Source organism: Mustela nivalis (genome assembly GCF_964662115.1).
Source record: "Mustela nivalis genome assembly, chromosome: 2".
Taxonomy (NCBI): domain Eukaryota; kingdom Metazoa; phylum Chordata; class Mammalia; order Carnivora; family Mustelidae; genus Mustela; species Mustela nivalis.
Window position 1 is genome coordinate 62,567,664 of NC_139021.1, and position 15,728 is coordinate 62,583,391.

The following is a 15,728-nucleotide window of genomic DNA, read 5'->3' on the forward strand; positions in this document are numbered from 1 at the left end:
AATTTCATTCCACATTTATTCCTTAAAATTTCAGCCTTCTTTCTCCATTCTCACATTTTGCATCCAAATTTAACTTACAGATAGGAAAAGGAGCCTAGAGAAATTGGGTCCCAAATCTAATAACACTATGAAGACAATTCTGAAAACACAATCCTCTGATTCATTGGCCTTCTCATTCCAGTAGTTCTCAATCTTTAGAATAATCAAGGTTCACCTGAGGGGTTTATTGAAAATGCAGAATTCAGAGTCTCATGCACATTCTGATTCAATAGGTCTGAATGAAACCAGGAATACAAGCATCAAACAGTATCCCAGGAGACTGAAATATCTGTAATATGAGTATTTAATGACTTCACAATATAACCCGAGAGATTACAAACAAACATACTCCTAACATGACCTTTTTAAAAATTGTGATTTATACTTTTAAACAAAAGCAGAATAAAGAAAAAAATCGACTTAATTAAGGGCTCTGCTTATCTTATTTACAATAAAAGTTTTTAAAGTTTCGCATTTAATGACTCAAGATATCTTTTCCTAAAAGGTGTCTTTTATAAAACTTATTTGAGCTGTCTTATTTTAAAGTGATGCAATAAGAAATATGCACTACTACAAAGATTCTCACATTATTTGGAAACTTTCTGCTATGATAATTTTGTCTCAGGAGAAATGAGAAAATTCTTCAAAATTACCTAGGTATAATTTATAGAAAGCTGACTCAAGAAACAGGTGTTACTGTTGGAATGATGAATCTTGTCCTTTTCCTCACTCATAAATTTCTAATATACGAGCCTCTAGACTCTAAATCAGATGTTGGGTTCACATTTATTTATGTCATTAATTTTCTTTCACTGAGAAAATCAAGAGGTAGATGATCTATACATATCTTGCCAGCTGTTTTATACACTACATGCATTGAGTACAAGTATATGTAGAGATGCTAGTGACTCAGTGGCTTGCTCCATTTTACAATTGTCCCAGCACCTGAATGTTGGATGCTGTTCTTGAAAAATATTTGCATTTCTGTGTTATGAGCTTGGCTACAATACTAGCTAGCATTCCATTTCCAGATGGCTCTTATTACTACCTAATTATTTTTAAAACCTGATTTTATTTCAAACAGTTTACCATTGTCAAGGGTCACCTCCAAGTACAACATTGCTGAAATCAAATATTTTTGGTTCTAGGTCTATGGCTAGGAGAGTTCAATAATGGCCTCTTTTAGAGTGATTGATAGACCATATGGCAAAACCCATGGCTAAACTATAAATACAATATTAAAATTTTTAAAACTATACATAATTTTTATGACAATTAATCACAATTATTATTTATTTTATTTGTTTAAATTTCCAACTGTCTTGATAAATGAATTAGAAAGAATCAGAAAAATATATTCATTCATTATTCTGATGTTTATTGAGGTCTTATTGTATATGTCAATATATAAACAAATACCTTCTCTCAAAAACTGCATCCTAGTGGAAGAGGAAATTATTGCAACTTATCAAAATCTTGTGAAAGTATATGCAGAAAGGTAATATGATTAGAGGACTAGGGTTAAAGAAAGTTAGGAATTTTTTTAAATCTCCTTTGCATTATTAAGCTATTTTTTGGACTTTAATATTTATTAGAGGCATTGGATTTAAGGGATCAAATAAGTCTAAATTTGCACATGGATTAAATACACTATTTTGATCTATTCTCTTCTTGCTTTTAAGGTTTAGTTCATTATAAGTTATAGCACACTCACAGAATTAACACACTGTGCATCCTATAAGGATGCTGTTTACCTCGACTTGCTCACTCTGGGTACCTATGGGTTGATTCCGATAGAGCAAAATTATATAAATTGTATTTTTTGAATACACATATACATTACTTTGAAGGCTTTTTTTAAACACAAAATTTATGAAGGCTTCAAAAGAATTTGGTAAAAATGACTGAATCCAAAGTGTAGAATGAATGTTCATGTATATTTAAATGTGTGGAGAGTAAGGAGAGAGTATAAGAAAGTTTGCATTTGTTTTCATAAAAGTTTTGGGTCATTATTAATTCTTTCTTACTTGGGGGAGTCCCTTCTTTGTATCCCATGCTTTTCCTAGACCATTTTACTCAGGATCCCTTGCATTGAACATCTTTAAAATATTCTCTTTATTTTTGTACTTGCTTAAAGTACAGCTCACGTTGTGAGTCTTTTATCAGCTGTTGTCTGAAGAAGGAGTTGTTTCCCTCCAAGAAAATCTGTAAAATGTCACCAAGTTATTCTCCTTTTCTGAATGTGCCAGCCAAGTGACACATCAGCTCTATGCCTCCTCTTACCTGAGTGCTCTGCCTTTTGTCCCTCTCCTGGCTGTTGGCTTTGACCACATAAGCCTACAGCTATGGAAATGGGATAAGAATATTTTTAAATGCCTTTTAACCCAGGACAGCAATTTTCTGGATCCCCCTGGGTGAGGAATCATAATGTTAGCTGTGTAACATAGTAGGTATTCCTAGTAGCTATGGCTTAGGGGAATCTTCAATTAATCACTTCACACCAATTATCATGAGAGCTACTTTACCATTTACAATTTTTATTTCTCTCTGCAGGCTACTGCTGATTTTAAAAAGTAAATTTTGGTATGTTACTTTGTTATTTCTATACAGTCCAGACTCCAACCTGTCATCTGGTTTGCTGAGCCCACATATCTGACAATGTCAGTAAACCCCTGGGAAGCATGCACTGTGTCATGCCAAAGCAGAGTAATCCATCCTTTGTTATGATTATAATCTAAAGACTTAAATCAAGAGCCATATATTCTATTTCTCTCAAATACTATAATATAAATTTGTTTTGTGAGCTTGCGAGAGTTTCTATATTCATGCACTTATTCATTTAACCAATAGGGATAATTTTCACATATAATAAATTATGAGATGATCCTCACATGCTTTAAAACTTATCACTGATCTTATTCCACAATATTTATAGCAGATTCATATTCCAAATGGACATTCTGTGCTGGTCTTCAGGAAGAATAATTCCTTCTTTTGAGGTGCTACCTACCTTCTTTCCAAAGTCAGTTTGCACCACAATGAAAACATGACTAAATCAAGATTTCACCTGAAGTAGAGCCTATCTTTACATGGTCTGTCTAAACAAGCCTGAATTTTTTGCAGGCGTTTAATGTTGTGAAAGGGAAATACCTTTGTTGTGAATTTCCTTTGGCTAAGAGCAATTTGTCAATAAATAGCTATGTCTACTCACGTTTATCTTGTTCTGCTTCGACTCCTTCACTTTCTGTGTCACTTGGCAAGATCCACGGCTGATGAACTACTTGCAATTGCTTTAAGGATTCATCCTACCAAAGAAAGAGTTCATTCTGGATTAAACTCTAGATGGATAGCATGAATACCAACATGGGGGAACACTTTAGTCTCTATGAATTACATGTCCAAAAAAAAAAAAAAAATGAAGAAGAATAATTTCCTCACAACAGGGAAGAGTTATAAGTTTAAATCCGTTTTCATGTCAAAGTCATGCCATAAACTCTGAACTCATTTTTTATATTCCCCTTTTAATAAGATTTAATGTCTTAATAAGAGGAAATATCTAGACTCTATTCCTTCCTGAATTAATATTTTTATGGAAATTGGCAAGCATGCTTAGAAATATAACAATGAAATATTCAACATAAAATTGCACAAAACGTGCCTGTTTGCTATCAAAGTTTCAAACTCCTTTTAATGAGAAAAAAAATTAGTAGGATTTACAGAACATTCTCAACTTTACCTCTCAGTACTAATTTCACTGCCTTCTTCCTCTTCTCACTTCCTTATTTTTGTTAAGATATTTCTCATACTTCCTTCTTGCTCTATGCTTTCTGTCATTGCCCTAAAGCGGACCCTCATTCTCTCCCACCCTGACTGCAGTGATAGCCATCTATGATGTTCTCTAGCGTCAGGTTCCTTCCTAATTCTCCCCACCAGTTTCCTGCCAGAGTGGGCTTTTTAGATGCCATATAATGTACTTATTACCATTTCATGATCTTCCAGGGGCTTCATAATTCTCAGGATAAAATCTAAACTCAAGGTTCCTTATGATCCATACTTCTCTACCCCGATACACCACCACTTCCATCTCCATCCTCCTCAGCTAACACCTCCACTCCAGCTACAAGTTGGTCATTCTGTCTGACATGCCAAGATGTTTTCACATGCTATAATTCCTGCCCACATCTATTTATCTGTCTCAAACATGAACACACTTCTCCCAAGGTTTAGATGTCATCGCTACTGAAAGCCTTCCTTGCAGAAGACAGAATTACTGCTCTATTCCTTTATGTGGCTATTATGCCAACATAATAGTTACTGCATAGTAATTGCCCTTTCATATTCTCTCGCTTCAAAAATAATGTGGATCATCCCTAAGGGCATGCATAACTTTTGTCACCTCTAAATTTCAAATTTATTGAGCTATGATATAAGGAAATCTTTTCAAATATAATTTGAAAATTTTCAAATAAATCCAGTATGACCTGTCAATGTATTCCTTTGACGTCTCAAATCTATTGTGTTCCCCCTCTTTCAATAATCTTTTTCTCCAACTTGAGGTATTTTGTTCATTTTGTTCAGACAAATACTAACAAGATAAAAATAAGTGCCCACAACTCCTGATTTTCTAAGAAAGATGATATTACCAAGTATTGAATGTCCACTTTGCTTGAAACGATTCTTGTATGAGAAAAACATCCTATTTGCTATTCCTTGATTGTGACAGTTACCTCTGGAGATGTTTAGTTCCAATACAGAGTTTCAAAAAGTTACAACTTTTCAGTTATTTGGGAGGGGAATAGGAGATTGAATAGGTGAACCAGAGGGGATATTTAAAGGCAGTGAAAAAATTTTATATAATGGTAAATACAAAACACTAACATTTGTCAAAATCTATAGAACTTCACACAACAGTGTAAAACTTAGTGTATGCAAATGAAAAAAGTCAATTAGAAGGTTGGGGGATCACAAGATGGAAGGCAAAATACTAAAAAGTGAACTAGATACATTACAGATGTATGAAATGTAATTGAAGGTGGTGGGGGAATAAGGTTCTAACCTAAGTAACTTTGAAAATGAGTGGCATCTGTGAAAGCAAAACCAAAAAGAACTGTGCACAAATACTGTATACTAATTGATAAATTGTTCCCTATGTACATACATGTTAATAATTCTGAAACTACTATATTTACATACTGGAATCGAACAATGAAATAAATGGATGACAGATGCTGGGAGCCAAATATTTCACTGTTTAAGTGGGAGTTAATAGAGAGCAAAGCTAGAGTGATTCATGTGTAATGTATTAGAATTGGAGACATTAGTATGAACTCATATTTAGCTTACTAAATATACAGAAGGCTACATACAGAAATATTTATGGATATTTATTATACATAGGTTACTATATACACATACATCTATCTGCTCTGGTTGCTGAGAGGGCTTAAAGCAATGACATCCTAATAACAATGAACAAAACTATCACCCAGATCTTGGTTCCTAACACCATTCTCCAATGAAAGAACAAGAGCTCTTGAAGAAATGACTCATTCTAGGACTGAGGCAGGAAAGATACAAGATAAACCTGAAGCATCTTGTAGTGCCAGAAAGCAAGAAAGCGTTCACATATGCATGCACACACATATATACACACATGCAAACTCTCTCTCACATAAACATAATGAGGGATATATAAAACGATTAAAGGAACCAACTGAAAAATCTACCAATGGCCAAGGTTAGCACAATTTATACAATAAAATAAATGAGATAGCACTGGGTTACTATGCAATATAAAATAAATACCTGTGAGTCCATTCTGATAAAAATAAATGACTGACTAAATAAATTAATGGGTAAGAACAGATAAATATGCCATACAAAAGGATTTAAAATAATTTGTATAGATACTCTGCCCCAAAGGAGGTGGAGAATAATTTCCCAATCCTTAAGTACACACTGTGTAGAATGACTTTCTACCAGAGTGCAGTATGGAAAGGGAGGGCAAATAAACAGTAACTTTACCACGAAGAAACCTGACAAACCCCACCAAAAGTCAAGTGATTAAGGTCAACATCAATAGCAATGATTCATGTTGGTCATATATGCCCTTGGTAGGATATGATGAAAATGGAATCTGACCTCTGTGGTTTTCCTCCTCAAAATACATCATCCCAGTCTAACTACAAGAAAAATACCATATAATCTCACCTGAAGAACAATCAACAAAATAGACACCCAGTACTCTTCAAAACTCTTACCATTATCAAACACAAAGGAAGTCAGAGAAATTGTCACAACCAAGAAAAGCCTAAAGATATAACTATGAAATGTAATATGATGACTTGGATGGGGTCTTGGGAGAGAAAAAGTACATTAGAAAAAAATCTGAGGAGGCTTGAATGCAAAATGGATTTAGTTACTAATAATGTATCAATATTGGTTTAGTAATTGTGACAAATATATCATACTAAGGTATTAATGACAACTAAAACTGGATGAGATGTCTATAGGAATTCTCTGTACTACCTTGTCAACAATTCTATAAACCTAAAATTGTTCTAAAATAAATAGGTTTATTTAAAAAGTTTTAAAATAATCAAAATAGTATTTTTAAGTGACTTGCAATTTTAAAATAAAAGCACATTTTTTTTAGCACCAGCAACTCGAAAATTGTCTGTTAATCAGATTAAAACTTAAATTCCAAAGAATAGATACTAAGAGTTTTCATCACAAGGAGAACATTTTTTTTTTAATCGTATCAATATGAGATGATGGATGTTAACAAAACCTCTTGTGATAATCATTTCATAATATATGTAAATCAAACCATCTTAAATTTACACAGTAATGTATTACTTCTCAATAACCCTAGAAAAGAAAAAAACAACACCCAAAACTTATATTTCTGTCATATGACAGATAGGCTTTGCAGTGAAAAGTCCTTGCATCAGGGGTTGAGAGTCACCGTTTCCTGTTGTTTTTTGTTTGCTTGTTTGTTTACTGTGGTTAATTTAGGGCATGTCACTTCTCTTGTGATGGAATGGAGTGTGTAAAAGTACGGGGTAGGATGATCTCTAGTATTTCAAAAGTGAAAAATTTCTAGGTCTAGATTCTTTAGACAGTCAATAGAATGTGTGAGACACTAGAAGGGCTATGGTAAGGAAAGTTAGCAAAGAAAACATAAAGATAGTTAATCCTGGAAGATATACATTACATATAAATCAGTGTTTATTTTTAGAATTTAACATTTTTTTCTCAAATTGATCAATTATTGGATTTGGTCTTGCAGGGCCATGACTAAAGAAACAGCATAAAAGCAATAAAAAAAGAAAAAAAAAGTCTTAGATGTAAAACTCCATAGCAGTATAGAAGACAGCAAAAATATAATTTCAAAAATTTTTGTTTAACAGAGAAGAAAATCACCTTCCTGCAATTTCTCAAAAATAGAAGACATGATCTCTGGTATTTTAAAAAGAACTATGAAAAATAATAGCCTTTTTGGTTTTGTAAGTTAAAATCAAAATAACTAAATTTTACTCATTTAAAACATAAAATTTTAAAGCAACCATGAAAAATGTTTTTAATTAAAAAGTATTTTGGTTATTTACCTTTTGGGGCCCAAATACTAAAACCTATTTACATAAGAAAAGATAAGGCTAATAAGTCATTTGTGTTACTTTTTCCCCACAATGGTTCAGAATACTAAACAATCCTACTGACTGGTTTCCAGTTTTAATGGCTTTACTCCTGAACAGATAATAAGCATCCAGTTATTCTTTTGTTTATTGCAAATTATGTAAAGTACAAAATGGAATATGAGCTCAGTAAAACATGTAGTTTGGAAACAACTTTAAAACGCTGAGTTGTTGGAATTGTAGAGATAGCACAACTATCACTCTTAATAGATCATTTAAATGCTTTACTTCATTTTTCCCTTAAATACAATTAGTAATATAATGCACCTGTTTGCTTCATCAATGCCTACAGGCAATAAAATGTATGTTCAAACTTGAGCTCATAAAACCTTTTGATTAAGTCAAGAAGCTGAAATCTTGAACATTTTTTAAAAACAAAAGCTGACATGTTCATCTTTGCCAACTTATTCAAAAATTTTTCTACAGGAATATTAAACTAAATCTGAGCCTAGTACAAACTGTTTCAAAGCCCCAAGAGTAAGCTCTTGGGTTGCTTTTAGAAGAAATGCCATTCATCCTTTTTCTAAAACACTTTCAGCGTAAGTATGTAAACATCCAAGGACGAGGAGTGGTGAGAAATAGTGACATGCATCACATGGAACACAGTTGCTAGCCCTGTATCAACATATCATTTTATCTGCCAACAGAATAAGTGCTTTATAAACTTCAGCAGTATTGTTATTCCACATGGACAGCCTATTTTTGGATTCTCTAAATGCAATCAATTTATGTCATCTGTGGTCATGGAAGTTCAGTGTGTTTAGAGAAAAAAAAGTTCCCCTGCTTAAACTTTCACCATTGGCTACTTCAATTTTGATCAACAGATACTTCTCTCCCTTTGGTTCAATACGAAAATCATGCACAAAATCTTCAATCTTTCAAAGAAGATTAATCACTTTCATTTTACTTCTATAACCATAGGATATAAAATAAAAATCCCTGAAGCATGTTCAATGTAAAGCAAAACAAAATTACCCTCTTCTTCAGATACATTTAATAGTCTGCTTCTACTGACAAAGAATTAAGCCTATACTTCCATTAAAATAAATTTCTCCATATATAATAACTTACTTACTCAATACAGGCATACTTAATTTTATCACGTTTCAGACACTGTATTTGTTTTGTTTTGTTTTGTGTTGTTTTGTTTTACAAATTGAAGTTTTGTGGCAGCCCTGCCTTTAGCAAGTCTATCGGTGCCATTTTCCCAATAGCCCTTGCTCACTTCATGTCTCTGTGTCACATTTTGCTAATTCTCTCAATATTTCAAACTTTTTCATGATATTGTATTTGTTATGGAGAACCATGATCAGTGACTATGAGTTGCTGAAAGCTCAGATGATGGTTAGTATTTTTTAGCAATAAGGTGTTTTTAAATTAAAACATATACATTTTTAGGCACAATGCTATTGCACATTTTAAATAGACTACAATATAGTATATACATAATTTTTATATGCACTGTGAAACCAAAATATTCATTGGCCCACTTTATTGCAATATTTGCTTTATTGTAGTGTTCTGGAACTAAAGTCACAATATCTCCGAGGTATGGCTGTAAAGTTTGAAAATACCTTTTTTTTTTGCATTTGCTAATGAAATTCCTTATATTATCAGACTGAAATCCATATTTTTTTAGGAAATTTTGCAAGAGAAAAGGCAATAATGAGGGGCGCCTGGGTGGCTCAGTGGGTTAAAGCCTTTGCCTTCGGCTCAGGTCATGGTCTCAGGGTCCTGGGATCGAGCCCCGCATCGGGCTCTCTGCTCAGCAGGGAGCCTGCTTCCTCCTCTCTCTCTCTCTGCCTGCCTCTCTGACTACTTCTGATCTTTCAAATAAATAAATAAAAATCATTTTAAAAAATTTAAAAAAAAAATAAAAAAATTTTAAAAAGGCAATAATGAAGTTAGAAATAAATGGTAGATTGTGAAAAATAGTACAAAATAAATGCAAGGTGCTAAAATAAATTTATCTGACAAATTTTATACTCTACCATGCACGGGGATCATGCTCCATTTTATGTCCTAATTCATTTCATTTGGTGACTTCTCTCAAGGAAATTGTGGGATAAAATTGTAAAACTTTGAAATGGATGAAAGATTAAGGGTATACACAATGAAAAACAGTATCTTTTTCCAGGACATCCTCCCTGCTACCTGATTCTGTGGAGGCTCTGGATCTTGCATTGACTTTGAACTGTTCAATAACTACATAATTCATAGACACTGATAGTGCAAATGATTCTAGTCCTACATTGTATCCACTTGAATGTAATTGATTATTACTCTACGCATATGGGTCAGTTTTGCTGGTTTTTGCCTCTCTTCATAACTTCATTTCAGCATTCCTTATTTAAGAGAGAGTTTAAATTCTCCCTTGAACTGGTTGTAATACTTCACTGGTTCCCTTACTAATTAGTGGGTTCAATAAATCTTTGATACATGTTCATTTTATATCTCTATAAGAGCCATGATTATACCTTTTTAAAATATTTTTATCCTTTAACAGCCTATATTAGTTCTTGAAGAATGTCAAAGACAAAACAGGATTTTCTTGACAAAATTTCTTGTTTCCTTGTTTCTTAAGGGAATAAAACCATATCATTAAATAGTAACATCAATTTTTGAAAAGTAAATCTCTGTTTATGATAAAAATTTAATTATGTCTTATTTTTTATAGAAAGTAGGGTTGGGAGGAATTTCATGACAGTAGTGAGCATGCAAATAGTACAACACAGGAGAAACAAGATGGGCCAAGCCTGGCATGAGAAGTGATTTGAAGATATTTTGTTGCCTAGAATCCATCCCTTTTCCAGTTCAGATGGTACAGCTGGCAAATCCGGCTTCAACAGATTTGGAAAAGGCCCGCTTGCTTAACATGCTTTTCTTCCTGTCTGACACACTTAGAGACTGCGAAGCTGCCTCTTGACACCTTGAGTTAGTTCACACTCCCGTGTATGCTGCCTCTGGCCTTCACCAGCTAACTTCCTGAAGTTGTGGGGAACTGCTTCTAAATTACTCTTTAGAAAGTTTCAAAAAATCATTAACTTGAGTCTTCAGTTCTTTATAGCTTCTCAACCATTGAAGCCAATGATATTTTTCTGATAAATACATATTTAAATTAATAAATTTCCCATGATGAGGGGATTTTTAGCCAGTATGGTATACTACTTCCAATTATTTACCTGAAAATGTGGTATTTTAAATGGATTAGCTTCTCTATAAAAGGTGTGACAATCAATCAAGGTCTGGAGGTACTTGATTTTGATAAGTTCCTTTAAAATATATGTGTTTTTTAAAAAATAAATGTTAGTTTTATTTCATTACTGAAATTTATGCAATATGAAATTATTATGCCTACCTGAGTTATCAAAGGTCCTTCAAGTGAAAAACACATAGTTGCTTCAAAAAATTAAACTGTAAGAATGATTTTGAAGATTAGGAAAAGTAGACTATTAGAAAATATCTCATTTTTTATTTGGTAAAAATACAAATCCAATTCTAGAAGCACCTGGGTGACTCAGTTGGTAAGAATCTGCCTTCTGCTCAGGTCATGATCCTGGGGTCCTGGGACTGTCCCCCATGTCAGGCTCCCTGCTCAGCAGGGAGTCTGCTTCTCCCTCTGCCCCTTACCCTGCTCATGCTCTCTCTCACTCTCTCTTTCATATAAATAAATAAAATCTTTAAAATAATACAAATTCTATTCTAGAAAAATAATACATTAAACCCCAGAAAATATAGAATGGAAATTCCATCTTAGTTTTCATAGAGGAAATTCTATTGTCTCTAGTCTCGATTTAGGTCTAAACAATATTGTCTAATGTCATGTGGTTATAATTCTGTCTAATTATAAGACTAAATTAAAAAAAAAAAAAACCCAGACTTTGATCTGCAAAAAGTTGCCTAAACTTTAAGAAGAAATGTTAAATATATTAAAAATGTAAACACTATGGTTTATTTGAGTTTTAGTGTATACTAAATAAAAGCAAATGTTTGCTAGCACTGTTTTAACTTCAATGCTTCTAACATTTATAAATATTTTTCCTTATTGTTTGCTGGTTCGACTAACATGCAGAAAGAGAGCAAAATTGAAATAAGAGCACAAGTGGGGGGACAAAAGCAACTATCATTTTATGGCTCACATTCTCAACATGTCCTCAATGGAGAAGAATTTGAGTATATATTTCCTAAAGACCAAATGCATTAATATCTACAGAAAGAAGCCAACTAGTAATGAGCTAATAGTTCACTAATTAAGGTCATATTTATAGCTTTATTGTAAAGAATGATCATTTGCTGGTTTAAAAAAAAAAAGGTTAAAAATCTAAACATCGACCAATAATAGGTAAAAACCCTCTGTGATACCAAACTCCCCCAAAATGCTTATGGGCAGTTCGCACATACTTGTAATCTTAAACTCAAAGAAGGTGAAGATTCTCTTAAGTTAGAGATTTTATACCCCTAAGCAATCAAAAATTTTGCTTTTTAGAGTAAATGAACAAATAAAACTCAAGAAATGTATTAATAGAATTTTCCTCTTTACCTATATTATAAAAATTGGGGGTTTTCCATGATGTATGTAGTCACTGTCTAGAACTAACATTGAAAGAACACATTAAGGCAGAGCTTCTTGAACTTCAGGGTACTTTGAATCACACAGGGATCTTGTTAGAATTCAAATTTAGATTATCTGGATCTGGTGTGATTTTGCGTTTCTTCCAATCCCCCAGATATTGTCCATGTTCCTTATCAGAGAACCACATTGAGCAGCAATGCCCTGCCAGAACCTCCAATGAAAAGGAACAAATTCTTAACCCTGTTCTCACATTAAGCATTCACAACTCTGTAAAATATGTATTTTAGATTGCACATTCATAAAAACAGAGAAAATAAGGATCTTCTTTCTGGATAAGAACTATAAAATTAAAATAAGATTTATTTATAAAGTTCCAGGGCACCTGGGAGATTCAGTCAGTTAAAGATCTGCTTTCTGCTCAGGTCATGATCCCAGGGTCCTGAGATCAAGCCCCGCATCAGGCTCCCTGCAGAGAAATGCTGAGCTAGGAGCTTCAGCGACCACAGAATCCTAAAGAGAAATTCTGCTGGTGTACATTGAAAACAGTGTCTGCCTCCCTTTGGCAACATTAATTGCTTTAATATATTCTACTCAATCTCCGCATCAAACTGATTAAACTAAATTGAAAGTTGGTGCTCTAACCCTCCAATTTTTTCACACCATATATTTCGATTTTCCTAACCTGAACCCAGAAAATCAACCTGGTTATTTCCTTTCATTATCTCTTCTCCATGTGCCTTTGTCAAAACTTGAACCACCTCCAAACATGCAAATGGAAGATGTTAGAGACTTAAAGGGGTGCTAGGCACTCTGATTTTCCTTTCCGAGTGGTATTTGGAAGCAAGTGTGAGTTTAAGTGTGTGTACACTGTTCTGAATAAATTTTCAGTGGCACATTCAGTAAGCCACTCAAACTGGGTTTGGAATGGATGCATGCACACAAGACTAAAATATTTAGAGAACTGGATTCTTTATTTCTGAGGAGCAGTATTCAAACCAAATATTTGGTACTTCCACAACATCATCACCAAACTATTTCCCAGTTCCCTTCACCTACAACAGATTCAGATGCCTAATTTAGTGACCACTGTGGTTTGGCTTCAGATTGAGTTTTATGGATTCTATCCACAGATAGAATCTGTAAGTTCCCAAATACCATTTGCAGACACTCCAAAGACACATCCTGTGACACAGAGCACCCTTGGATATCTCCAAAATAAATCCAGACGTCTAAATGGTTTCCTAACAAAAATCTACCATATATTTTATTTGTCAAGAGAGCACTTTGCTTAATGGCCTGCACAAGTAATGTCCTTGATGAGCATTTATCACATGAATGAAAGCCATTTTGGTACAGATTGTTCTTTCCATAAGAGCCTTGATAATATCTTATTATTATGTACACATGTTTCTCATTTATTAGGATATCAACAAATGTTTGTGAGTGGAAATATATGATAGCCCTAGGTTTGTACAGTTTTGCCTTCATTTTCAGGATGACTGACTTGTTATAAGGCTTCCCTCTATCAATGAGGAAAAAAACATTTTGATAACATGTTATTTATTATCTTGGTTTTGTGGGCATGACCAGTGAATTGCTATAGACTGGAAATCCTACAGCAGATGGAGAGATCCCAAGTGAATATTCGTCCTATATGACAGACTGACTTCAGACTATGTTACAAAGCTACCTTAAAACTCACTTCTTCCGTGTAGTTTTTCAGTGACTGTCCTCCACTGGAGACTTCTCCCTAGAGGCAAAGAGGAAGAGAAGTTGAAAAAGTCAGAGGAAAGAGAAAGAGAATGATGGAAGATGAATCATGGAGAGTAGTGAAACCTGGGAACAACACCAAATCCTTACTGTTTTCCCACCATCTCAGTTGATATTTATGGGGTAGTCAGTTTGGCAACTTTCTTCTCTGAAGGAAATAATTTTTTCAAGGCAACAATATTTTTCTTAAGTGGATTTTAAGTCACATAAACGAATAACCACTAGGAAGAGCTAACTAAATCTTAGGATAGAAAACTAAAAGAAATGGATAAAATTTTCTGTTACTAGTTTATAAATATGTTCTTTAAGTTAGATTAAGAAAAAGGTCACTCATTCCGTATTCTATAAATCTGTATGAAGATCTAACACATGGACTTAAAAATATTTTTATGGGGAGAGTATAGATCATTATTAACCTGTCCTTTCCCCAATGTTTATATGCAGCCTTTCTCACCTCGCTTGTACATTATTAGTAAATTCTCCATTATTTGTGCTTTTTACTAGACCTTCACTGGGCACTAGTAATCACTGAGATTTAAATCATAGAAATTCAACATCAAATTAAATATATATCCCCAATTCATCTAAACATTGGTAGTCAAAATGGTCAAACAACTCATTAGTTTGAATAAGTTATATTTTTATACTATGCGGCCAGAGATATTTGGCCATAAATTCTGAGATATGAGAAAAAGATAAATTCTAGGAGAACATATATGTTTATAAGATAACTAAGTAAGTGTGAATGGAGCTTACATTTGTTTCTAATTTTTCAAGGACATTCTTTTTTTATATTTCAAAGACTCTCCATATATTACCTCACTTGACTGGTTTTTAACTACAGCTTAAGGGCAAGACATCCTCAAGCCAATCTGATATATAAAGACCCTAAAGCCATAGGGGCTTAGGAAAATGTGTAACTTCAAGGGGCTTGGTATAGGCAAAGCTCTGCTGGGACCTGACTCAACTCTGACACTTCTCTATCTCACTGAAATGAAAAGTTTAAAACATCAAAAAAAAAATAATAATAATAATAAGTGTACTTTATTTTCTAAAAACTGTGATGTATATTCCAAAGCATTTTGAGACGGTTCAAAAATAAAAATAAAAAGAATGCTCATTTCAAACCAAAAATTAAGCTAAAAATAAAGTGCTGATTTCCCTAAATGCTTAGAAATCACAGATATATATATTATTTTTTCCAAATCATGGTTTCCACTGGTGAAAAATTCGTATGCTAGGGTGCCTTCAGCTCAGGTCATGATCCCTGGGTCCTGGGGTCCAGCCCCACATTGGGCTCCCTGCTCAGCAGGAAGCCTGTTTCTCCCTCTGCTGCACCCCCTGCTGGTCAGATAAAACCAAGGCACTGTGTACACTATAGGGCTTCTTGACAGGCTTGTTTCTTCCCACAGTGCCAGGTACTTTTCAGTGTCTGCATCACAGAAAAGGAGAAACCCACACAACACCATTTGTTTCAAAGGCCACACAGACTGGAGTTAGGCTGTAACTTCCATTCAGAAATCACTGACCTGGGTGGCACTGATGAATGAGGACCACAAAGTAAAAAGACTCTGAGAGGAAAATACTAAGGAAACTAAGGAAGCAAACACTTTGCAGAGAGGATTACAAATCTGGCAAAGGGCCAAGTG

The 15,728-nt window shown here is 33.9% G+C and overlaps 1 protein-coding gene across 13 annotated transcripts in view; it reads right to left on the bottom strand.

Annotated features, from left to right (window-relative positions):
* Nucleotides 1-15,728, bottom strand: part of LOC309859927 (uncharacterized protein C8orf34 homolog) — a 570,857-nt gene that overhangs the window by 217,063 nt on the left and 338,066 nt on the right. For 8 of the 13 annotated variants that reach the window (XM_082721209.1, XM_082721203.1, XM_082721206.1 and 5 more), the window contains exons 11-12: nt 14,012-14,059; nt 3,251-3,344 (exon numbers count right to left, since the gene is read on the bottom strand). In XM_082721209.1, coding sequence (XP_082577335.1) covers nt 3,251-3,344; nt 14,012-14,059 — 142 coding nt within the window. Of the gene's footprint in view, nt 1-3,250; nt 3,345-13,999; nt 14,060-15,728 lie in introns of all 13 variants that reach the window. The other 5 variants (XM_082721210.1, XM_082721207.1, XM_082721205.1 and 2 more) reach the window with 2 other exon arrangements.